This window comes from Prenolepis imparis, unplaced genomic scaffold (genome assembly GCF_030444845.1).
Source record: "Prenolepis imparis isolate NDT839.2.m4 unplaced genomic scaffold, iyPreImpa1.0 SCAF_4, whole genome shotgun sequence".
Classification (NCBI taxonomy): domain Eukaryota; kingdom Metazoa; phylum Arthropoda; class Insecta; order Hymenoptera; family Formicidae; genus Prenolepis; species Prenolepis imparis.
Window position 1 is genome coordinate 3,008,179 of NW_028141162.1, and position 25,489 is coordinate 3,033,667.

Sequence of the window (25,489 nt, forward strand, 5' to 3'; positions counted from 1 at the left end):
AAATAAACCATTATATAAGACGCTATATATATATAAAAATGAACATTATGAGAATATGAGAAAATTTTTTATTTTAATTGAATATACATATCTCATCCATATGACCCATTGTCATAAGAAAATATCGGCGAAATTTTTTAAGCAATAAAAACGAGCGACAAAAATTTAATAAAAATTTTTAAAAAATTTTACTTTTTTGACAGAAAATTTATACTTAATCATCAGACGATTTTTCATTTTACAATACTAATAAATATAGTCAAACAAGAGGGATCGCGCGCGCGATGGTTCTAAGAGGACCGATTATGTTTAATTCCATCGGTCCAGCAGATCGATTGGGAAGCGAGCCAAGGATGGACTCGATATCCTAAAGTGTTTTGCATATTAAACGTATAACGTCAACGTTACGTCAATACAAAAACATCGAATATTCTTATATATACATATGTAGATTTTTTATAGAATAATATAAGCTAATCGTCACGTATCGACATTTAAAATTCATATAAGAATATTTGACGTAGCGATGACGTTATGTTTAACGCGTCGCACACTCTAAATAGTTTTCCTTATAAATATTACAATAGTCCGGTTTAAATATTACAATAGTAGCATTCCATAGCGAATCGATAGTCATCGATCCTGTCCACGTCGACGATGCGTCGTTCACTTACGGCAGTTTAATGAAAAATCACGAAGAGAGTTCATCGCTCTCTCGCAATATCGCGTGTCGTATCGGCGTTGTAACGCGATATCGAGGCAAATACCAACACCGGAAATAAAAGAGCAAAAAGTGGGGACGAAGGTATCGTTCGCATCGGGAACGTGGAGAGGCTATAGAGCCCAGCCATTAAACGAGTGCCATAAAATTATAAAAGTCGAGTGCTAAAAAAATTAAGTCGAACTACATTTTTACTATGTTAAGTCGAGGGAAACACTTGCGCGGGACTATATGGAAGAGTGGACATGTGGTCGATAGATAAATCTGTATAATATTTATTTAGCGTTTAGAATCGACGAGAATGTGCGTGAGAAAAGATAGGGAGCGAACGGGAAATGGAGAGCATGTGATCGGATAAGAATGAAAAGTTCAAGTGTCATTGCGAGCAATCGAATTCTGATCGAATGACAGAGAGAAAGAGAGAAAGCTATTAACAACGAGATGTGTACGGTGGCTGCCTTATAAATATATCTCGCGAGAGAGAATCCCCTTCCCCTCCCCTATTATATATAATATATATAATTTTTATGTGAGAATTATTATATATATTATTATATAATGTGAAATATATATATATATATACGTGGTTATATTGAAAACGACGATGGAAGCAAAACGAGAGTGAAGCGAAAAGTCGTATATCAGTAGAACGTATTATTATTTGAAGAAGCTAGAGAGATTCTATCGCGTATGGTCGTTAGTGCTAAAATAGCTGCTCTAAGGAACTAAGAAAAAAAGAAACTATTATATAATATTATCGATTATTATTAGATTATATTATTATTATTATTATAATACTGTTTAATTTTGTTCGTCAGGCCCGCCTTGCAGCCTTCGAACTTACAAGGCGAGCGTGCGGGCATTACACTGTGTATTATTCTCTATTATTATTATTATTTTTATTATTATTATTTGAAGGTTTGTCTATCAGGTCCGCCTTGTAGCTTATGAATCTACAAGACGGATGTGTAGGCGTTATTATTATTATTATTATTATTATATTATTATTATTATTATATTAATGATTATGGAACCACATTTTATGTAGCTGTGATTTTGCTTTCAAGAAGTAAAAATATTTATAGCAACTGAGATGAGACATGTACGTTTGTATGTTTCTGCTTAGGCATTTCCTCTTTAATCCACGCTCATTCCCCATCACATTGCGTTGTTTTTTTTCTGTGAGATAGATTGAGAGCTATTAATTAGCATGATGAAACGATTTGTATCAGAAATCGATCGCCTAAAAATTCGACGGTTCTTATTCAGCATTCTTGTGAGGTAACGAGAATCCTATTTCATTGTGTCCATAATTGACGCGAACGTTGCACATTTGGACATATGGAAATTTGTCTGTCCTTATAAAGAGCGCCCGATGCAGCAAAGATATCAATCGCATTAAATTTTGATGCAAATCATTATATTTTGTATAAAAGTCGCGCATTTGTAAAAAATTATATATCGCGATAAAAAATATCGTATGCGCCAGAAAAAATAAACATCAAAGACAGATTTGAGATGGAATTTCAAATGGTAATTGATGCTTTCGATGACTATTTGATTGATAAAAATATGGTCGAGATAGCGAGTTATATTTTTAAAAAATATGATGAGATGTGCATTTCAAAGATTTGAGATAAATCCTGATGATTGTGCATCAAAAAGTTATAACCGGCTTCGTAAAATAGGAATTTAAAAGATCAAGGATGAATTAAATTCAAATGAGGACAATAAAACAATTTATTTATATACTTTTAATTGAAGGGGGGGAACTGGCAAGTTAAGAGTCACGCGCGGTAATTAAAGCGCAAAAATATATGTATGTTTTTGTCTTTATTTAGTGTGAACGTTTCGGTCCATGTATCGGACCATGTTCAGCATCTGCTGGTACAAAAAATTTGACAGATTACTTATATATATATATATATATATATTTTTTTTTTCTTTTTTTTTTATTATTTATATACTATAATATAATTATTTATATACATATAATATACTTATTCGTATAAGCAAGTTTTTTCTAATTTCTTATGCCATTTAAATAAATAAATTTTAAAATTTATTAAGGTTTCTTATATAACCACAGCGATACGCATTTAACTTATGGCACTTGTAAAACAAACTTATACACGAGTAGTTTTTTTTTTTTTACAAAAAGCTGTGAGATACGAGATCGATTTGCAATTGATTTAAATAAAACTCGTGAACGTTTACCTTGAAGAAATATCCAAAGATGTAAACGGTGAGAACTGAGAGAGCAGTACAGACGCTGGTCCACGTGACCATTGAGCCTCGCCACCTCGAGCTGGCTACTTCCGCCGAGTACACCGTCGGGACCGATGCCATACCGGTAGCTACACCGGAAATTGCTCTTCCCACCAGAATTTGCTCATAACTGTTCGACAGGTAAATTGCCAACCTACCAGTGAGATAAACGACGACGCGAACATGCTGACCTTTCTTCCTCGTCTCATCACAAGACTCGAGACTATGCAACCGATGGGCGTACCCAGCGCCGATATAGTAGCTATGATATAAAAAATAATTCTTGGTAAAAAACGAAAAAAAATGATACACTTAATATTTACATCACTAACTCATCCAATTTGCTTGATCATCGAGTTGCAAATCATCGATTTTTGGAGCTTTCATCGCGGGCTCCGCGGCACTGTAACCGAAACCCATCCCTGGACCCAGCACGACAACATTGGCACACAAGCCCATCAATACCTGTAAAAGAAACATTAACAGAAACAAAACAGCGGTAAACAAATGCAGGAGACATTGCAGTTAGTGTACCATGGGACACTAAAATTAACTTAAGCGCATATCAACTAATTTTTTATCAGAGTAATTCCCTTATCGCACGCATCTATCGATGCAGTTGTTACGCATGCGAATAATATTAGAACCGGTTTAATAAACGATTGTGGAGACAACAGGAAATGAAGCTAGTAATTAAAAACACGCCTTAAAATCTCAATAAAAAAATTATAGAGTTTTACTCGACTTAAAGCAGAGCTGAACGTGTAATTTGTGCGCGATAGGGCTTCATATATATTTTGAGGATATTAAGATATACATACGTCAGAGAAAACACCTTGTAATATAGATAGAGTATATCTTATCAATGTGTGCAATGATATTCTGATCTTGAGATTCGTAATTTTTTGCGATATCAGAAACAAGCTCTAATTGCATTGCTTTGTTGTTCAAGAATCGCTTTTATGAAAAAAGCTATTTATATATATTATAATAAATTTAAGTAAAATTTTTTGAAAATTGCTTTCGTTGAAAATGAGAAAACATACGCCGTTTAAATCCAGACACATAGTAAGAAATGCAAATATGGAGAAATCATAGCGCAAATAAAAATCGTAGCAAGTGCAAATTTTTTTTTACAAATTGTTTATTCCTAAGATTTTTGTGTATGCGCATGTATATCCTCATCTTCTAATCTTTACTCAATCGCTATAAAAACAATGTTATTTTAAAAGATTTTTTTTACAATTAACAATTAATCATGTTACTGACATATGTAAATATTTTCTAATAATCTGTACTCTCATAAATAATCGAGTTGACTAGGAAATCCGTTCTATTACATATCTTGCTTCTATTTCATCATTTAATTTATATTCTATCTTGCGTATGTTGTATTTCAATTCTGAGATAATTCAACACTGATGATTCTACACACACAGTAACTACACAGATTTATAATACTCTTATTATGAAATTGTGTTTGTGACGACAACCGTAAATTCAAAAGGGTATTCACACATTCAAAATAAAAAAATATTTCGATGAAACAGCACTTCAGATGGCTTTAGCACACTCTTAAAAAACCCCGAAAACTATCCTTTCCCCTTTATAATCAATCAACAGCTGTAAAATGTAATATTATGAAGCCCAGTCCGTCTGGTCTTTGCACATGCGCAGTCATTCCGCATGTCGAAGTCTGATATCTCGATCATTTTACAGATGTTGATTGATTATAAAGGGAAAAAGATAGTTTTCGGTTTTTAAGAGTGTGCTAAAGCCATCTGAAGTGCTGTTTAATCGAAATATCTTTTCATTAAAAAATGGCATCTAAGAATTTTCAGCGTGTGCTTTCTCGCCTCTGACGTCACAATCCAATATGGCCGCGGTGAGCACCCAGGAGCCTTAAGAATAAAAAATTTAGGTAAGTAATAAATTATTATAATAAGCTTGTATTTTAATGTATAAAAACACAACATATAAACACATAATTTTTTTAAATCTTTTAATGAATTTTTTAGATGCACAAGAGTTCTAGCCATTATTTAAACAAAAGATAAAGCAATTCTTCAAATTAAATTCTAGATTATTCGGAGTCTGGATTAAATTCAAGGTAATCAATCACTTTACATTTTGCGCAACAAAGTAAGCTAAAGTTGTTTTTCAATTTTCCAATTACGTTTGTTGCGATGCGCTTTTCATGGACAACTTCTGCTCTCATACTGACTATTGAAGTAAATTAAACATGCTACAAAGCCTGCAACAAACAACGATAAAATAATTATAATTATAATGATTGTTAGTAGATAAAAACGAAAAATTTTAAATGGATTTACTAATAACAGACAATTCGCCACTAATTCATGATTAATTTTCCGGTCTATAAACGGTCTACAACAATATTCGTGTCTTCCTGCTCCATCGTTCATGACATAATAATCGTAATTTGCCTAGACTTTTACGTCAAACAAATGTGCATTTATCAACGAGCAAGGAATACATTGTGCGAGACCTCGAATTATATATCACGTCGTATCGCAATGACGGCACAACTGATTTTGATTTCGCGAACCGTCATGTGCAATAATCGCGAGAGTTTGCGACCAACGAGAAGATGTGTGACTCGCAATATTATTCGCATATATTATTTGTATACAAGCCAAAAATTTTTAAAAATATTACATTGAAATATAATATTATTATGAATCGAAAACAATTTAAGGTTGACAATTTCGTTATGAAAACATTCTTATAACAGGAATTAGATTATCCATTTTTTTTAAACGGTCTAAAAACGAAATTCAAAGAAGAAGTTAAAAAAGACTGAACAATACCATCGATGTTTATCAATTGATTTTTCTAATAATATTATTTTTCATAATATAAAGCAAAATAATGTAAAGTTTAATTCTTTGGTATATTGCTGATATAAACAAAACTAGTGATGTATGCTCCGATTTGCAATGAAAAAAAAAAGCTAGAAAAAATTTGTAAAATTTTTGCTTTTCGGAAAATATAACGGCGCTGTACATACATTGAAACACAAATTTAAATAAAAAGTGCAACACGTAATATATATAAAATATTCTGCTATGTGTTATGAATAAAAATTTCCTCAACACGTGATCGTTTCGTGTTGGAACGAATGGTCAATAGGGCTGCACGTGATATGAGCGTGAGTCCATAGTTCGCCCTTCTCACGATACTTGATATAGAACAGAGAAGGGTCTAGTCTAGAATCTTTTAGACGGTTTCTATCTTCAAGTCTTCGTTATTTGATGTATTTTGCAGAAATTCGTCTCTCATCTATATCTCTGAATAATTTCAATATTAATAAATAATCTAGCTTTTACGCCATAATAATGTTAGATAAATCTAATACACAATACTCTAATATTAGATTTATCTAATGCACACAAATATTAGAGTAGAAAATACAAAAGAAATTATCAATAATTTTCAATGTAAAGTGCACATTAAGTACATTTACATCATGTTTTACAGATTACATAATTTTTTACTTCAATAAATATTCTCAGTCGCATTTATTATCCGAACACGATCAGATAATGATTTTCAAAGCCATTAAACAGATTGCGACTATGTTGTTGCGGATAAATTGTTATTTTGTTGATTTCGTCGTCAAAACTTTACTTTTTAGCATCGACTTTGCTTAGAGAATTACATCATTCTCGGCATTTTACCGCTAAATATCACTAAAGTTATCTGTTAAAAGTTAGCATGCTCTCACGTGCTGAGCACGGGCAGATAACGAATTACGGCAGATAAATTTGACGTCTGTACACTCATAGATTCTAACTACGGACTACAGACAAACATAAGTGGAAGTAATTGCAATGCGCAAAAAGGCTAGCCGTTTGGCTTTTGCGCTGTGAACCGCAGATTCTGGGGAGAAGAATGACGAAAAAGAGGAAAATTACAGATACAGAAATAGAGTAGCGAGAAGTGGGAGCAAAATATCATTGCAAAAGACGACCGGGCGTCGATGAATAGCAATGTTCTTTTAGCAGAGTGTACGAGAGAGATATTTCAATATAATGTGTGTGTGATATAAAAATTAAAAGAGATAATTTATTTTATATACGAGGGCAGTTCGATAAGTCAGTGACTTTTACAAGATATGGCACTCAAATCGCAATCTAATTTTATTTCTGATATTTACCATCTTATTTAAGTATACACACCAAGTTTCAAGTAGATCTGTCAAATAGAAATTTTTTGTCAGCGTTCTAAAGCGGATAAGTTTGTGTTTTTTGCTAAAATGGAAAAAAGTGAATTTCGTGTGCTAATAAAACATTACTTTTTGCGTGGAAAACCATTAAGGAAACTGAAGAAAAGCTAAAAAAGTATTATGGGGACTCTGCTCCGTCGCATGGAATGGTTCACAAGTGGTTCACTGAATTCGTTGTGGTTTTTGGTCGATTGTGAGTAAGCGCGGCACCCATCTGGCCGACAGCTTCTTCATGCCCAAATGTTTATGCAAGATATTAAAAATACGTTCGTTTGAGATGTTTACCATCTTGGCTATCTCGCGTATCTTCACTCGACGGTCGTCCAATACAATATCATGGATTTTATTGACTGTTTCTTCAATTGTGACCTCATTCGGACGTCCCGGGCGCTCAGCATCATTCGTGCTTGTACGATCACAACGAAATTCAGTGAACCACTTGTGAACCATTCCATGCGACGGAGCAGAGTCCCCATAATACTTTTTTAGCTTTTCTTCAATTTCCTTAATGGTTTTTCCACGCAAAAAGTAATGTTTTATTAGCACACGAAATTCACTTTTTTCCATTTTAGCAAAACACACAAACTTATCCGCTTTAGAACGCTGTCAAAAAATTTCTATTTGACAGATCTACTTGAAACTTGGTGTGTATACTTAAATAAGATGGTAAATATCAGAAGTAAAATTAGATTGCGATTTGAGTGCCATATCTTGTAAAAGTCACTGACTTATCGAACTGCCCTCGTAATGTCCATTTTTTTATAAAAATAAATTGTAGGAAATTTATCAGGAGAATTGTGGCAATTTTCTTGAAGATTCTCTCTCGACGTTTTAAACAGTCTTGGTTCCTCTCAAGCGAATGCTTTCGGAACGGGAAATACTTGTTTTCGGCATCTAATGATGAGTTAGCGAGGTATATTTTTAAGGCGAAGATGGGTCGACGCAAAAACCTACCTGATTATAATTATAGAACTCTTATCTGGTATCGAAAAATATTTTGCACGTGTTTTACTTGTGTATTTTGTCGCATACGGCGACAAGGTGTACGTACAACTCGAAATGGTTTCTAAACATGGATAAATCGAATAATCAATTTGCAAACAGATCAAGGTGCGCTTATATTTTTCATTTTCCTTATTTTTCTCTTTTTAACACAACAGTAAGATTCTTTTCAGAGATTCGTGCCAAGAATCCAACAAGTTGAATAAATTACAAAAGGACAGTTTGGACAGTTACTCTTATCAGACATGCAGCGCTAATTTTTTTACCAATATTTTTCGATATTGCTTCTTGATATTCCTTTCGAGAACAAGTGATTCCGAGTTGATTTATTACAAAAATAATATATATGTATTTAAATAAGATATCGTTAATACGCAACATTGTTGTGTCTAGACTGTGGACCGAGTCGAATAAATTATAAAAGGATAGCTACATTTTATGAGATTTAGCGGTAACTTTTCACCCCAATGATGCTTCTTGACATTTTGAAATCAAGTGATTTCGAAGAGTTGAATTATTGCACGAATAATACATCCGTATTCAAATAAGATATCATTACCGCGCAACATTGTTGTGTCTACTGTGGAACGACCTGAATCTCTTCGTTGAACAGTCATGGGAGAACACGCAATGCGTCACGTATACGATGCGTGTCAGGCCTTGAAAAAAGGCGAGGTCAATAAAATGACGCGCATTTTTCAGCGAAATCAATATATGCACTCATTTTTTTCTAAATCAATGTACATGTGCCAATTTATACTGACAAAATTACACTCATTAACGATATTATTATCGCAGCATACTACCCACGAATGGATAGAATCGTCTCTTCTCTCGTCTCCCTTCTGGTCACGCATACTCCGCATGCATCAACGAGGAGAATCGATTTTATGGAAGAATCCTTCCAGATCTTCGGAGTCTTCGAACACGCTCCAATGAATATACTTTTTATTTCTACTTCGCAGCAGAATTCCTTCTACCTGCCTCTCTACTTACAGATATTCGTATTACACCAGGAACGCGAAATGATGGATAAAAGCAAAGGCTATTATTATTCACGGAATATATATTTACGCGTTTAAATACTTAAAGCATTTTTTAACTGATTCAGCTTGTCATGATGCAACATTTTAGCAATTTCGTGAGATACATGCTGATCTTCATTACAATGTAAATGTTGTAAATATAATCTTTTCAGGACTAAAAAGATTTCACTTTACCGTTAAATATCGTTAAATATGTATGAAAATATATATATATATGTATATATATATATTTGCATATGAAATGTACAAAGTTTTAAAAATATATATCTATATATTTGCATATGAAGTGTACAGTCAAGGTTTAAAAAATAATAATATTTTACGTAACTAAGCATCTGTTAAAGCAATCGACCGCATTGAAAATAGTGATAAATTTATAGAATCAAAAATTATGCGTCTCGTCAATTATTCCAAGGATTACTGCATGGAAGAAACTTTGGTGGCGCCAATTTTATATTTCCCTTATAGAAGTATAATTCCATCAAAAATGCCATTACGAGCATTAATCAGACCGCGAGAGAGTACGAGAGGCTGGCGTGCGTGTCAGAAGACTCGCGTGATCGTGCACACGTTTTCTCACGTCGACGACCCTTCTTTTCTTCTTCTCGTTATTCCCGTGAAAATTGTATCTTGACCATCGATGGTAGTGTCGGACCAATCTAACGTTAGCTCTAACGGAAGTTGCCATTCCGATTGGTTCGGCGTGTTTTACGTCGCTGGTCGTGATCCGTAAGTTCGGAGCAGATGGAGATGGAGGTGGATGTGGAGGCGGTTGGTAGTTGCTAGCCGACACAACCGAAGCCGGTTTAGTAGCTGAGCGAACATCGAGACGCAACGTCCTCTATCCAACATCGAGTTCTTCCAGTCGAGTGTTGCATTATTGATCGCGAACGTTTGTTGAAGAGGCGGCGCGAAGAATGGGCATATTTCGCGAGTTTCCCATAGTCTTCAATCTCTACAAGAAGTACAGTTAGTTTGCGGTCATCAGTCGCTCGTACGAGGCAGGTGAACCTTCTTGTGGCCAGACGCTCTCCATCACTGACATACGTAAACACCGAGGTGAGCACCCTAATACGTGAGTTAAATGCGTCGCAAAAATCAAACAAAATGTAGAACCCTTGGTTTTGATGTTCGCTCTATCAGAGTTTCAACATCATTCTAATCATTCTAAACATTCTGATTAGACAATTAGAATGGACTTGTTCGAAATTTTACTCTAGGTATTGTGTATAAATGTTTACAACGTATGATGAATTCTTAATTGATAGTAAACATGGTACCCATATACCTAAATATGTCATGATTATTATTTGAAAAATGACAAGTTCTGCGGGAAAAAAATTATTTGCACGATTACTTGGCATCAGGTTTTATTCTCTACAATTTGATTCTTTTTATTCAGGCAATATTTTTTTTATGTGTCACAATTCATTTGGCATATATAACTTATTTATATTTATTTTAACAATTATACACAATTTATCTGCCATTTAAAAATAGTTTTTATTTTTTTCTTGTATACATGGACAACTTGTAATCGAATTTTTAATTCAAAAGCTGATAGCACTTTGCCAGCAAACGAGTGAGTTAAACGTTTGTATTAATATTTATTAACTTGCTTGATGAAAATACAAAAATACGCGAGATTGCAACCCGTCGATCAACAGAATTCTCTTCTGAAAAAGTTTTAATTTTTAACTCTTAGCTAATGGTGATAATTGGAAATAAAAATAATAGCTTTTGATTTGCAACAAAATATTTTCAATAACTGTACTATCACATTTATTTATACTTTGAAACGCATAAAATACTATAATTTTTTTAAAAACTATAAAATATACTTAGCTGGTGTGAAATTTAAAAATTAAAGTTTATCATTACAAGATGTAATTTAGGACTTTCAATTAAAAAATTAGTTTATAGATTAAACATACAGTTCTAAAAAAAAAGAAAAAATTTGTAATCGGGTAAACTGTACTGTGAATAATGCTGAGCCACGCGAAATTTTTACGGCTAATGAATTAATCTCGGGTCGAAAAGGCTATCGAATTATCATGTCTTTTTTTTGTACCGCAACTTCGACATGAACGAACGACGACGTATGTCTCAGTTCAGTGTTGACCAAAACTCTCATTGGTGACCTTCGTCGAAAATTCATATTCTCGTCGTAAAAGACAATCGGTAATCATCAGATTTTCCCATCATATTTTCCATGATATTTTGTGCATTTGATTTAATCTCTGGTCTCTCGCAATCGTTCATGAAAATTCTTTGATTTCCATTAAATCCTCTTAAATTAATTACTACTAATTTATAATTATTTCAGGTAAATTAATCGAGTGTATTTACTGAAGGAAGATTATTTTGAGGATTGTTCTGTGATTACAAAGCAAACGCGCTTTTCGAAAATCAAAAGTCACAGATTATGTCGGGGATCATGGAGAAAAAGAAAGCTATACAAAGGAAACCGACTCTGGCCAGACGAGTGTCCGATATGTTTAAGGGTAAATAAACAAAACTTCACGTTCTCACACTTCATTTCTCTTCGTTAGTCCCGACTCTTTCTACATTTGTATGCAGAAACACGCCTGCTATCGAATAATTGTTGAGCACATTCAGTTGTTTTCTCTAAACTGGAGATATATTTGGCCAACTAATATCTCGGCTTATCGCCCGTCGAAAATTATACATATATATTCGTGGAATAAAGCTGTTTTCAGCCAACGCAAATGATGATAGTAAATGCGTAATGCATGTGCTGATTATAAACGTTTCTTTCTTCTTCGCCAGATGGAAACTACAGCGGACCACCAATGCTATTCCGACACGCGTCGATGCAGAAAATCCGCCATTGCTGCCAGAATCTGAACCTGCTACCGTATCTCCTCTACTCCTTCGACAACTCCAAATCGCTCAAGGTGCACATCAGTCTTAGTCGTTTCCTTCAGGAAATCACTGTCAGTCTCCTCATTACGTACGAGAATTTGCGTCAGCTGGCTCTGCGCGAAATCCGCGTCGAAGAACCGATCAAGGTCACCGCGGAACCTAACGACGAACCTTTTGCTAAACTCCCTGCGAGCTTCGGCGGACTTGAGAAACCTAAACGCAAACCGCATCCTCTGTACTTGGTCGCAGCTGTCTACCTCGTGCCTTTATTACTAGGCTTGCAGATGATGGTTCTATGCGGTTTGACGATCCTTGGTAAATACACGCCGGGCTTTATCTTCCTGATAACCGCTCTGCTCTTCCTCGGCGGCATCGCCCTCAAGGTATTGTTACACGAGGCCGCGCGACACGGCGTCAACAAGTGCGAGAGGAAAAAAGTGCAGTGATCCCACGTCTCTTCATCATCTAAAGATAGTCGAAGAACTAAAAGAATCCCGAGTTTCGTCTGCGTGTTCGACGAATGTTTGCATAATATTATGTGTACATCCGATATTATGTGTGCAATTCCAGCATATGTTAACGCGTTTCCGCGTCGACGAAACCTTTTCCGACAAAGTCTTCCATTTATCTTTTTGACGTAGCTCTTTAAGGTTCCTTTTTTTTAACGCAATGTTTAGTCATCTCGATTTTTATATATGTACTCTCTCTTTTTTTTATACGTTATCAAGTAACCGTTAAATAAGTTTGACATAAACGACATCATTAACAGGCTTACATAAGTACAACTATATTACTTGATTGCAATAACGTGTTATTAAATAGAAGCATAATCTTAATTTCGTTCTCAAGCGTAATCTCGGAGGACTACTTGCACTCTTGGATTTTTTTATAAAAATGAGCATCGCAAGTAGTGCCTTTATATCCTCTGCAGCATAAGACTGAGAATTGTTTTTAACGTACATTATTGTAAATAATAAAACGTGCGAGTGAGAATATATACGGAGGAAGGCAAATTTGCAAAATTGCTCAAGAATGAGGAGTATAACAGAACACGTTTATATAGGAACTCGGTACGTCCATTGTGTGTGTGTATGTGTGTGGATGCGAATGTGTATGAAAGTTAGTCTGATCTGTGATGAAGTGAAGTATACAAGTGATAATCTCGCGGGCACTTGCAATACCACTTAATTACATGCGATAAGAATTATTGTTATGTAAATTCGATTTTTCTGAGAATATATATATACCCACATACACCAGTGTGAGTATATATATTATAAATATATATCGTTTCCTACGGAAAAATAAAATTGATAATGTGTTTTTATTAGCACTTACAAATTTATTTGTTTGCGATTAACAGCGACAAGATTAGACCACCGCATAAAACTGCATTTAGAAGACGAATCGACGATATCGCGGCGCCGTTAAAATACTCACCGACATTCGTGGCATACGCGATAACGTGCGCCACGTAATTCTGCTCGTGCACACTGTGAAAAAGATGTGCATGTGGACCTGTAGAAGAAAGAGATATTAGATTTTTTCAAGTCTCATATCATATCGAGAACGTTCGCGGCTCGCGAACTTTCTGAGAGCAAGAAGCCATTTAACTGCCCTCTTCGTAATATTAAATTAGACGTGTCTATGAATATATACCTATAGCGTACACAGCCACGTCTCCACCACCATGATAAGCCTCGTCTGATATAATTGTAGCTTGTTGGCTGTAAGTAAAATCGCTAGTGTTCAATTTAGAAGGATCGATTCTTACGACTCGTCCATTGTCCACCGTGTAAGCAATGTTATTTGGCCCGCCCGTGCTGTAGGACAGTTTTGTGTACGGTACTCCGTCGTATTTAGATTTCTGAGCAATTTCTGAAATAGTGTTTCGCGTGAGAACGAACGCGAGAATTCGAAATCTGCATCGATCTTACCCAGGACGGATGAACCGCGAGGGCTGTATCCGTTGAAATTCATTGAGTGCGTGTGATCGCTGGTGACTATCACGAGGGTGTCATCGGTGTCGATCATTCTTAAAGTGGCGTTAACGGCATCGGAGAACCGAACGGTTTCCAGCAGAGCTTGAGCAGCGTGGCCGCGATGATGAGCAAAATCGATCATACCTCCCTCGACCTGGAAGAATCGCAGAGAATCGTATCGATTTCACCGAACGACGACTTGGCATACGATACCATTAAAAAGTATCCTTGCTTGGACTTTTGCAAAATTCGTAATGCCGTCACTGTCATCTCTTCCAAGCTCGGTTGTCCCTTCGGACCTCGCTCACGTTTCCAGTCCATCTCGATATGACCGTTTGCGAAAATGCCGAGTAGATAATCCACGTTATCGATATTGAGTCGAGACAGTTCCTCGTTATTTTGAACAACGCTGTAAGCCAAATTTCTACTGGACTTGTCTCGCATCCAGTCAGTGATCAGATCACGACCGTCCTGTCTATAGCAAGCCCAGGTGTCTATCGGATCGAATTCGCCCGCGCTCATGTTGGACTTCAACACCTGTCGGCCACCACCCATAATCACCTGAGAGAAGTTTAATATTATCAAATTCGTCTCATGTAATCATCGCCCGAAACAAAGTACACGAGCCATTCTTTATTTACATTAATGCTTCGCCCGGGCTCATCTTCTATTAATTGTCTGGCGATATCTTTACAGCCGACAGCGGTTTCAGGCATTTTAGATTCGCACTCCCATCTGCGATTCGCGGAGTGAGCATAAAGCGGTGCCGGAGTCGCGTGAGTCACTCTTGTAGTGGTCACAAAACCTGTCACGTTATTTTTCACAAATTTATAATAAATCATTCAATTAATGTTTCAAAATATACGAAGAAAAATCCGATCCTTCCTAGTTATCCAAAACGATAAAATTTTAGCTTCTACTTTTACTTGAAAATTTTTTTAAAAGGATTGCCAACAATGCATAATGATTTTTAAAAATTAGAGAACAGAAAAAACGTGTTATTATAAGTAATTCTAAAACTGTATATATGCTATAAAACTGTTACGCGACAGTCAGCCTTTCTAAAGTTAAAATTGCAATCGGGTCCGACCTGTCGCTTTACCGGCGGCCTGAGCCCACGCTATGAACGAATCCACGTGATAATTTACGTTCAAACTCGCCCGGCAATCTCCCAATTTCACGTTGGCGTTCACTCCAACAACCTCGTAATTCGTCTTGACTCCTCCGAAGAGAGCAGTGGCTGTAGAGGCCGAGTCCGGGACTTGTCTGTCCACGTTGTAAGTCTGCGTTACCAGCAAAAGATATATTTGAACACGTGGAGATCTTACATACAAAACATGAGATTAATTGAGATACGAATCACGTCTAATGAAAATCTCATCGAGACGACCTTCAGTATCCCGATATGGGGAAAATGTTCCCATGCGAGTCGACTGGTCTCGCCGCCACGATAAATTCTGCTAGCTGTTATGGTGTCCGGACTCATCCCATCCCCAACGAAGAGGATCACATTTTTCGCTTTTTTCGTGTTCCAATGATACGAAAGAGATTCTTCTAGTTCTTTGTTAGCTAACCGATGCCAATGTTGACTGTCTGCGTCAGAAAAGTCGATACGTTCAGTCGCCTTCCTTATTTGAGAGTTATCGCTTGTGCAAATATGGTAACCAATTAGAAATAAATATTAAATCATCCAGAAATAAGTCTTGTATTTTTACAAGTGTGAAAAAAAGTATTGGCTTATTAAAACTCGTCAACAAAGAAGAATATTTAATATTACTATTGATTATCATTTTAAAAGTTTCCCATACCATGTGATTTGGAATTAAAGTCAATTATATTTTGGTTAAAAATAGACATTGTAGCTATATATATCACAAAGTTATGAACTATATGGATCTTGTAATCTCGTGTCGATTATAATTATATGATAACACTTGACGTAAAAGTTTTTACATATGATGAAATACCTTCTACTGCTGCGACATTCAGGATTTTCACACAGCATATATACACGACAAAATATATAATAAAATGTTTCATTGTTTTCTATTATTAACAAACTTTTGCACGCTCACTGAGAGAAACGTAGTTAAGTTTGCACACACTTTAAGATAAATAGACGTATGTAAGATAAAGAGATGTATTCTGTCCTCTGTTGAGACATAATACGAATCATGACGAGAAAAGTCATCTCGAATGGTAAGAGGAGATCTCTTGTACACGAATCGATTAGTTGTGTGCCACAACGAGAAAGCTAAGATCGAGGAACATCATCTCACGCGATTTGAATTGACATACGGTAATTCACAACATCTATCAGACGAAGGCGCGTATACTACTTGCTGCGCGACATCAATCACGTTGCACTTGGGAAGTGGGAAGAGGTCAAGGAATGAAAATGAGAAAAATAATTCTAATTCAGCTAACATTGATCGTAACGTTTTATTTGATTTCTTGTTTATATCTATTATCTTCTTCTTACAGATCGCAACATATCGCGTAATATAATCTCTTATAAGTTTCGTTTTTTTCCCTTTGTCTGTTTAGTCTTTGAACAAAACTACTAAAAATAGACTCGATAAAATCAACCGCTCAAGCCTTTTTTTAAATATCTCTCGTCTTATTTATCAAGCGCGAGTCGATGAGATCCGAGATGCAGTCGAAGATATATTGTATACACTCGAGAAGAGGAAAGAGGACACGTCGTCCTCTGAAAATTTCTAAGAAGCTCGCAGTAGATGAACCGAAAACGCTACTCGTCCATTAGCTGTTAGCGCTTATATCCGCTACAATATATAAACATTCCGTTACTAATATTATTAGTATCAGTTTTTCGCGCATTTCGACGCGCTTGTGGAATGTCAACCGAGCAACCGAGGAGCGTCAGATTGCCATAAATTTATCTCTACGTTACTTCTGCATCCAATCCGGCACGGATTTGGCCGATGGACAATTTTGATTTTATACAACTACTACTGCTCCTTGATTTTGCTCGTGACAGTCTCTCAAATCGTACGACGTCTTGGTTTCGTGATTTCGAGAAAAAGAAAAATTGCGAAGAGATTTAGGAAGAGAAATGAAACTGTACACAGCTATATAGCCTTTATAAACAGAAGGCAACACATTTAGCTTCATCTACAGTCTTCCTCCGGCTAACATAAAAGTCCTCGATATTTTTCTGTAAAAGATAGAAATGCGCGGGATTTTCATTCCAAGTCGTTACGCGAGCATTGCGCTAAAAACTCGAACGCGACAATTGAGTCTTTCATCCTTTGTGCAGGATAAGGGATCGCCGTGTCGATATATCGGCCTAATATAAACTTGTCTACAAATTCTGCCTTATATAATAAAGTACGATAAAGTCATTCTCGTTACGTCTAATCGTGATATACGCGTTTCGTATTATCGCACAGACGAGACGCGATTGTCCCTCTTTGTTCCGCATACTCTTGTCCTCTCTTTAACTCGAATATTATTGCCAACGATTACGCTATCCTCTCTGCCTCGCATTTTATTTTTTTCCCTCTCCATTGTTAATCCTCAACTATCGTAATGAGATCCTTAACTTTAACTATCGTGAAAAATCACGATATCAGATTAAAAATGCGTCTCATCGCTATCAGCTGAAGTATTCAATTCAATTTAATTTAATTTTAATTTTAATTCTTGTTTCTATTTCACACAATTATTTTTTCCTAAACAAATGAAGAAATACTTGGCATTGCTTTTAATCATTACGTCATTTATTTTTGCAAATTAAGTTAGTCTCTCTCACACGATAGTTACAATTTCCAGATTCAATTATGATAGTTGAAGATCGGTTGCAAGGACAAATCATGTAAGTCGAAGAGATTCGCGAGGTCCGTTCGACGAAACCCTCGCGCTTTTGACCGGATTCGATCTCGTCGCGGACGTAGGCATTTCTCGTTGGCGTGTGACTTTGAGAAATCAAATCGATTTAATCGCCACGAAGGTCATCATCGCCAGTATCGCGAGCTTAACGTCGTATGCACGATGTGCTCGATAAAATTGACTTGACTGATGGCAGAGGATGGCCTCGCGCTTTTTCGTCTCGCTCGCTTAAGACGCGCATTAATTGCGCTTCGCGCTCCTCGCGTTTTCATTGGGATTCGAGAAAGTCTCGCACTCGTGTGTATATATATATATTTGAGTCTGCAAGAAAAATTTCCTAGATCCTAAATGCTCAATATGATAATGGCGATCCTCGATTTCTACAAATCTTTCTATTTTTATGCTTCAAATCTCCAAAAATTTGTCCACAATTTTGAGATTTTAAATCAAATTTATTTAGACACCATCCTTTTTACAATATTTTTTATCTTCAAATATATCTTCTTTCATGTGTGCCTTCAAACTTATAAATCAATCGAGGATCTACATCAATCATGTGCTTTTTTTGATTATTGAATACGTGTCAGGCTCGTCACAGTTGAGATCGATGCAACGGATATAATAATTGACGGTTAATATTACACGCTAATTAGCAGCATTGTCGAATTAACCTCATTGTCGCTCGTGATTGTATCGTTTTATCATTTTATTATTCCGGTACTCACTGTAGAGTAGAGAGTCAGAAATTGGGTCATCTTAGAACGGAACAATGAGGTTCAAACGAGAACGCCAATTAAAATTCATTAATTACTACTGATATGTGTTTAGTATACACATGGAGTCCAATTCTTTTCGTATGCTTCCGCATTCATTTTTTTTTATCTCGGCAACGTTGATTCCTACTTTCAATGGCTCTACTTGATTTCTAAATCGTCGAACCATACATATGAATCTCTAAGAATTGGATACTTATAATTTTATCTTGTAGATAAAAGACAAAAGATTATAGGAAGAGTTCTAAAATAAACGTTACTTTGCTCTGCACTGTTACATAATTTTAATTTTGTTTACACTTAATATCACAATTTTAGGAACTGAAATTTGTAGAAGTATGGCTCGCGATTTCTACGAGATTCTATTTTTGTATCGTAGCTTCTTAAAACACCGTCCAATATTTGATTCTCTTTCATTCACCTATTAAAACTATGCATCGAGCTCGATCCCACAGAGCGAATGAACAAAAAAACAAGAAATGACATTTGAGACTTTCTCAATCGTCCCGCTATCATAACGTGAGCTCGTAACAGTTTGTGGCTGCCGAAAAATTTCACGCCCGCTTGTGCTTTCTTTCGGTTACAAAAGAAGTATTGTCATTATTATCAAACCGTCATCGCGCTATTAAATGCATCGCTGAAAATAACATTGAATTGCCTGTCGGCGAAATTGTCGCCCATCTAGTTGGTAGATTTTCAAAATACTTTCCTATTCACGGATCTTTTTGATATCGAGACTTGCAAGGTAAATCTTGACATGTAGACTTTGTAAAAAAATTGCTTTTGATTTTTGGCTGCTTACGGGAGACTCGCGAGGCAATAGATAATCAAGATTAGGGGCGAAATTTAAGGTCGAAAACTTTTGCGTATGTGTGTATGTGTGTTTATGTGTGTGTGCATGTGTGTATTTATCTGTATATGTGTCGTTGACACACAGGGGTTTTCGTCGTTAAAGCTATCAGCGCGTAACTGTCATGTAACTTGCCTTCTTAAAATTTTGTACGAGGAATCTATTGAACGTCGTAGAGCATAGCAATTTCATAATTAATTGCTTAATTCGTTTAGATAATAATTGCTCGTGAATTGTCGAGCGAGGAAAAAGGATCGAACCGAGGGTAATCGATAACAAGAATTCCTATGAGTCTACGAATTCACGAACAGTAACGAGACACGCGCTGCGTTTCAAAAATTTTTCTGCTCTGTCTATTTTTATATATAATTATATATATATATATATATATATTTTTTTTTTTTTATATATATTTATAAATGTGTGTATATTGTACTATATAAGACTATCTCGTTATTAGGTATATACCCTCTCGTACATTTTAATAAATCGATCTTATTAGGCTACTCTCTCGTACGCGACTTGTACGACTTTGCTCGCGGCACGAAAGTTCTTTACGTCTCTCTGCTTGTGAAATTCAGCAGGTGTATTTACAATATACGATGATGGGGAAAAGTATTTGTGGAGTGCGAAGTGAAAAGCGAAGAAAAATGCTTGCGGTTCCTTTCTTTCTCGATCCAGTGACAACAAATTTCTGAGAAAAGAAGGCTACAAATAAATTTTCACGTTGCACCTTCTTTGAAAACTCCAAAATCAAGATTATTGCGTTTTCTACGTATTGGAGTATTATTTTAAAAGTATATCAGTTCATACGTATAAATATTTTTTTTATTGAGACACTATTAAAATAGACAAAAATTTGATTTATATTTTGCAAACACTCTTTGCCCTTCGCGCGATTCTCTAGACTGTTAAGAATAAGATGTTGGAGCATGGTGCAAATAAAAAAAAAGTCGAGATTATTTTTTTTTTTTTTTCTAATTTCGTAGTCGAGGACGCGACGACTGATCTAAATTGACTGGAGGAACGGGATTATCGATTATCTCGAATTGGCGGTAGGCGATTAAACGTCGCGACGAAGATGTTCGTCGTGCAAGCGAATTAACTGTGAATTGAATGTACATACTTTATACGATGATTTGTATAATCGGTCAGAGATGACGTCAGTGCGACGTCTTTATTAACTCTAAGGTTTTGTCAACTGGTTGAGAACTGAATAAAAATCTCATGGCAGATTTTGGCAGAATGCGATTCGAGTAAGTTTCAGAAGAATGAGATACGATTTCGGAATAATTCGAAAAAATCGACAGAGTAATATAAGATTGAAAATAATTCTAAATTGTAGCGCTATGCTCGAGTTTTCCTATCGATAATAGTATTAGTCCGCGATAACTCGATATGACAGGTTACTAAGTTTGGCCGCTTCTAGAATTTTTTTTAGGTATACTTCTTCTCAACGTCTTTTCGCGAACCTGCGAGATAACGAGTATTTCGGGACGAGTTACGGATTATTTGAGACAATTCTTCGCCGGCAGTTATCGAGATTCCTATTCAAGCAACGAACAAGCCGAATGAATATACCGAATGACCTATCTCTCGGATTTATTAACACACCGACACAATCTCTGTAATCGTGCCGAGTGCTCGTTTCTCGGAAGAACCGCTTTCATGCTAGGCCATATTCATTAGTTGATAGCTGGCTGCTGGAATTTTCAAGAGACGACATCCTTTGGAAAGAGCGCCGCTTAACATTTGCAATTACATCGCGAACATCCGTGACCCATCCCGTACATCGCTATCGATCCTTCGCGGCTACAGGATATACCGGAAATCGCTATTCGTCGAGGACTCTTCAGGTACGCCCGTACGCCGCAACGATCGATCTCACGATACTCGTCTCGAGATTTTTCTGCTTGCGATTAATTGGAACTCTACTTTTCGTCCCTCAGGAGGGCCTCTTCAGCTTCCTTTCGCCGTGCCTTCGCTTCCTTCTTCGCCCTCTTCTTCTCTTCCTTCGCCAGCTTCTTCGCCTCCTTCTGCCTCGTCTTTTCCGCCTTCTCTTCCTCCTTTTGCCGTGCCTTCTCCGCCTTCTCCCGCTCCTTCTCCCGTTCCTTCTCCTTCTTCGACTTCTGCACCTCCTGGACCACCGACATCTTCGGCGTCGACGCCGGTCGCTTCGATGCAGCGCGGCCGCACGATGACGCCGATGACGTCGACGTTGTGCCGGACGTTCCCCTCGGACTCGGTGACGTTTCCAGCTGCGTCACGATCTTTTGAGCACATCTGCGAACGCAGATCAAGCGTATTGCAAGCACGTCCTTTCCGACGAGTCTCTCGATCGATTGTGCGCTTCGAATCGAGGGTCGCGAAATTACCTGATTCTAGTGGAGGCCTTGCCAGCGCGATAGTCCCTCTGGAACTCTTTGATCGGCGGCAATCGGCGCTCCCGGATCTCCTCCTCCTCGCTGATCTGGTTAACCGGATCCTGGTACTCCTATTCATTTCGACAGATAATCGTGCGTGTATTGGAAATATTCTTCTTCGACACTTAGAGGAACCATTGAAAAGAGAGTGCGTCATTCTCTCAAACTGTATTTACTTATATAACGTTAATCTAGGCGACTATATCCTATCCAAAGCGACGATATGCAAAATGTGCTTTACATCGAATATTACATCGACACACTGCTAACCTGAATTCGCATTTTCATCGATTGCGTCTGGCAACGTCTGAGAGTGGCGCCTGTAGGTTGCCGTACCCTCGTAGGTTTGCCGAGAACGGAACTTCCGGTGCTATGCGCGGACGAGGAAGTTGCCGAAGAGACGGAAGACACTCCTACGCGAGTGAGAGAATTCAGAGAGTCAAATATTTATTTTCGCAATAAAAAACCTTAACGACAATGTAGACAATTTTCCTTAGCCTCGAACTACCAACCAGAAATGGAGGACGAACCACTCGCCATCGAGTATAAAGAGGCAGAGGCTGGTACGCTTCCGGTTCCCCATCTGCCACCGGGACCGGATACACCGGCAGATACACCTGTGCCCATGTTGTACTCTGATGCGCTTTGAGGCAGTACCCAGGATTTACCCGACATCGAATACTATAAGCCAAAACAAATCTCACAATGGATAATCGATTCACGTTTCTCCGAGCGAAATGTATCTGCAGCGATTACGATGATTAGCATGTGAAATCGCGATTATTGCGTCAAAAAATAAAGAACTGGTTAAATATAAATGTAAAAAATTTATTTTTATATTTGACAAGTACACAGAGAGAATTTTCTCTTAGAATTTACCCTGAAATTCATGGTAATCATGGGACAATATCGTGGAAAGAATTTTATGAGAATTTCTCTGATTAATATTTATCACAATAAACATAATATCTACACGTTAATATAAAACATGTTTGAGAAATTTTACCATGCAGTTTAGTAAAATTAATCAAACCTATTTTATATATTTTATTGTGATAAATATTAATCAGAGAAATTCTCATAAAATACTTTCCGTACCATATTGTCCGACGATTACCATGATTTTCAGGGTAAATTCTAAGAGAAAATTCTCTCCGTGTATAGTCGGCAAAAATATTTAATTCTATACTTTGATCGTAATTAATTCCGCAACGTTTGGACGCGTCACGAGTGTAAAGGAAAAATATTTTAAAGAATTTCAATTTCGACAAAGATGGTCTTTAAATATCATAGGGTACGTCGCGTTACACGGTAACCGAATTGGCTGTAAAGGCACCGTCGGCTTTGAGAATCCGCTCCAATTAGCAGCAATTTCGTCGCGATCACGTCAGCGAACAGTGAAATTTATCGACGCGTTTGTACGAAACACAGTGGATGTAAAAGGGAACACGAATTTAGCGCAGGAAGCTTTCTAAAACGAGCGGAAAATATTAAACGAGTATGAAAGAGTATAATCGACATGTTCGAAAGCGAGAAAAGGATGTTGAATTTAAGATCAAACGCGCAATCTTCACTTACGTCACGCGGAATGAGAGTCTGCTTCAGCCGAAGAATCTTCGCTCTGCATATAACGCATCTCAGCGGCAGGAGCCTCTGAGACACCGCCATTTGTATCGTCTTGACGAAGCAGCGTCTGCAGACGGAATGCAAAATTAACGTGAAACGAGAACGCCAAGAGAAAGAGAAAGGCGTAATTGAAAATAAGTCTTAAAAAAAAGCAGCTTCTTTTTAAGTATCTCGCTGCAACGTGACCATGAAAAATAATTAACCGCCAAGTTCTCGACGTAAGTCGAGCAGGAAGAAAAGAAAGGAACGCAGGTACAGAATAGAGAGGCCACGAAAAACTGTAAGCTTTTTCGCTCACCTGCACACCACTCGATGTCCACACGGTGCAGTTTGCATCGTCGCTCTCGCGTTCACGCATATAACGCACTGAAAAAGAAGGGAAAAATAACGACATACATTCGTCAGATATGCAAGAATGTTATGAACTAGATTTATAGACGGTTTGATTGATAACCGCATAAAATACTTGGTTATACCGACTGGAAGAAGAAAGAATAAAAAATGGACAGGAAATAGAAAAAAGAGAAATTGCGCGAGAAACCGCTTTTATTCGTCGCTCACCGCGAAACACGATTTCTTGATTTATTTTGCATAGTTCTTATGCGCTTGCACGTGTAACGTTATTAAATCCCAGGATACAACGGATCGTTTAGCGATCAGGACGGCTGCGATATTGGCTGCCGTAATCGACGTAACGTCATTAGACGTCACTTTAATCGAAATATTAATAGCTCGAGTCCGGGGAGGGTGGGCGAACACGTCAGGAGTCGAAGGGTTGCGACCGCCACTTTGTCGTTGTTGCCATTAATCGACTTTTGCGACCGATTGGGCGGCCAATTCGTTCGGAAATTGCGACTCTTCCAATCGGCCGGTCATATTTTGCGCGATACAGGCGCTCTATTATCGTCTCTGTTTTCTTTATCGTGCAGCTTTACTCGTTTCAATCTGATGCTGCGCAACGAAGCGAAAAGATACGCGGCATCTCTAATATGGAGTTTACGTATTACGTTTTCGCGCTGAGACGTTAAGGCTAAGATAATAAGATATGTATTTGGATTTTTGATAATTTGAGAGAGAAATGTTAGAAATGAAAAAGTGCACATTATTTATTTTTAACGTTGTATATTTTTTATATTGACTACTTATATGGCATGTTCCAAGAAAATAGTTACGAGGGTTTCAATGAATAGAATCAAATTAGTGCACGCAGTTTAAGCTAATACATACGCTATTATTTCATTAAAGGTAATTTCCATTAAGCCTCTTTTATTGATTAATTCTCTGTTTTGTGTTTGCGTAAGAGCGGAGATTCTCCTGCTCGTAATTTGACGTAATCAGCAGAGAAGTTTGTTTTTTTAAACTTATTTTGTCCAATTTTCTTTTTCCTTCTATATTTAAAATAATTATTGTAATCAAGCTTGCTTGTCGACAAAATTATCCCTATAATTGCTAGTCTCAAATATCATAATTATTAAACAATTAAAGTCAACTTTAGAGAGTCTTAAGAAAGAGTAGGACTCTAACAAAGGAGTAGCAACCGTATGGAACGATAGTGGAAATAGTTAATTTCTTTTGGCGATTAGATCCGCGACTATCTTGAGTAATCATCGGAAAAAAATTGTGCTCAATTTTATTTCATCATTTGATCGATTGGTCAATTTACATTTGTCAACGTCGTTCTAAAGAAAACGTCACGTTTTTGCTGTCACTTTCAATTCTTACCTCATCTTCCTGTGAAGATGCCAGCTCTGGCTCATTTTCCTCCAATTTCGTCAGCAGCTTGTCCTGCAAACAGAAAATCAAAGGCTCTT

The 25,489-nt window shown here is 36.9% G+C and overlaps 4 protein-coding genes and 1 long non-coding RNA gene across 10 annotated transcripts in view; 2 read left to right on the plus strand and 3 right to left on the minus strand.

The window, feature by feature from the left end:
• Positions 1-2,890: 2,890 nt before the first annotated feature.
• LOC145935104 (uncharacterized) lies at positions 2,891-5,630 on the minus strand. Its single transcript, XM_083036183.1, has 4 exons — positions 5,323-5,630; positions 5,166-5,243; positions 3,322-3,454; positions 2,891-3,251 (listed from the first exon to the last, which is right to left on the minus strand). Exons 2-4 carry the CDS (start codon positions 5,205-5,207, stop codon positions 3,079-3,081), a joined length of 348 nt encoding a protein of 115 aa, XP_082892309.1. The 5' UTR covers positions 5,208-5,243; positions 5,323-5,630; the 3' UTR covers positions 2,891-3,078.
• Positions 5,631-6,802: 1,172 nt separating this feature from the next.
• LOC145935105 (uncharacterized) lies at positions 6,803-8,719 on the plus strand. The gene is made up of 3 exons (XR_014425167.1): positions 6,803-7,046; positions 8,017-8,348; positions 8,414-8,719. It is a non-coding gene; the product is annotated as an uncharacterized LOC145935105 (long non-coding RNA).
• Positions 8,720-11,647: 2,928 nt separating this feature from the next.
• On the plus strand, positions 11,648-13,249 carry LOC145935103 (uncharacterized). The gene is made up of 2 exons (XM_083036182.1): positions 11,648-11,790; positions 12,077-13,249. Exons 1-2 carry the CDS (start codon positions 11,712-11,714, stop codon positions 12,616-12,618), a joined length of 621 nt encoding a protein of 206 aa, XP_082892308.1. The 5' UTR covers positions 11,648-11,711; the 3' UTR covers positions 12,619-13,249.
• On the minus strand, positions 11,658-16,282 carry LOC145935098 (alkaline phosphatase). Its single transcript, XM_083036163.1, has 8 exons — positions 16,122-16,282; positions 15,545-15,747; positions 15,245-15,437; positions 14,796-14,959; positions 14,368-14,715; positions 14,110-14,308; positions 13,832-14,050; positions 11,658-13,690 (listed from the first exon to the last, which is right to left on the minus strand). The coding sequence occupies exons 1-8, from the start codon at positions 16,192-16,194 to the stop codon at positions 13,515-13,517; spliced, it is 1,575 nt and encodes a 524-aa protein (XP_082892289.1). The 5' UTR covers positions 16,195-16,282; the 3' UTR covers positions 11,658-13,514.
• A 289-nt stretch (positions 16,283-16,571) lies between these two features.
• LOC145935100 (uncharacterized) overlaps positions 16,572-25,489 on the minus strand; it is a 129,504-nt gene continuing 120,586 nt past the window's right edge. For all 6 annotated transcript variants that reach the window (XM_083036174.1, XM_083036175.1, XM_083036170.1 and 3 more), the window contains 7 exons: positions 25,401-25,463; positions 23,977-24,044; positions 23,631-23,745; positions 22,565-22,733; positions 22,323-22,465; positions 22,005-22,123; positions 16,572-21,912 (listed from right to left, as the gene is read on the minus strand). In XM_083036174.1, the coding sequence (XP_082892300.1) occupies positions 21,561-21,912; positions 22,005-22,123; positions 22,323-22,465; positions 22,565-22,733; positions 23,631-23,745; positions 23,977-24,044; positions 25,401-25,463 (1,029 nt within the window). In that variant the 3' untranslated portion in view covers positions 16,572-21,560. The remainder of the gene's footprint in view (positions 21,913-22,004; positions 22,124-22,322; positions 22,466-22,564; positions 22,734-23,630; positions 23,746-23,976; positions 24,045-25,400; positions 25,464-25,489) is intronic.

Bases quoted from the DNA above. Each gene is read 5' to 3' on its own strand.
- LOC145935104 (XM_083036183.1), bottom strand. From the start codon at position 5,207: ATGAGAGCAGAAGTTGTCCATGAAAAGCGCATCGCAACAAAC. The intron at 3,455-5,165 runs GTAATTGGAAAA...TTTCTTTTACAG, and splicing joins AAAAGCGCATCGCAACAAAC to GTATTGATGGGCTTGTGTGC. The intron at 3,252-3,321 runs GTTAGTGATGTA...TTTATATCATAG, and splicing joins TGATCAAGCAAATTGGATGA to CTACTATATCGGCGCTGGGT.
- LOC145935103 (XM_083036182.1), top strand. From the start codon at position 11,712: ATGTCGGGGATCATGGAGAAAAAGAAAGCTATACAAAGGAAACCGACT. The intron at 11,791-12,076 runs GTAAATAAACAA...CTTCTTCGCCAG, and splicing joins AGTGTCCGATATGTTTAAGG to ATGGAAACTACAGCGGACCA.
- LOC145935098 (XM_083036163.1), bottom strand. From the start codon at position 16,194: ATGAAACATTTTATTATATATTTTGTCGTGTATATATGCTGTGTGAAA. The intron at 14,309-14,367 runs GTATCGTATGCC...CGATTCTTCCAG, and splicing joins AGCAAGGATACTTTTTAATG to GTCGAGGGAGGTATGATCGA. The intron at 13,691-13,831 runs GTATATATTCAT...TTTCTTCTACAG, and splicing joins CGTGGCTGTGTACGCTATAG to GTCCACATGCACATCTTTTT.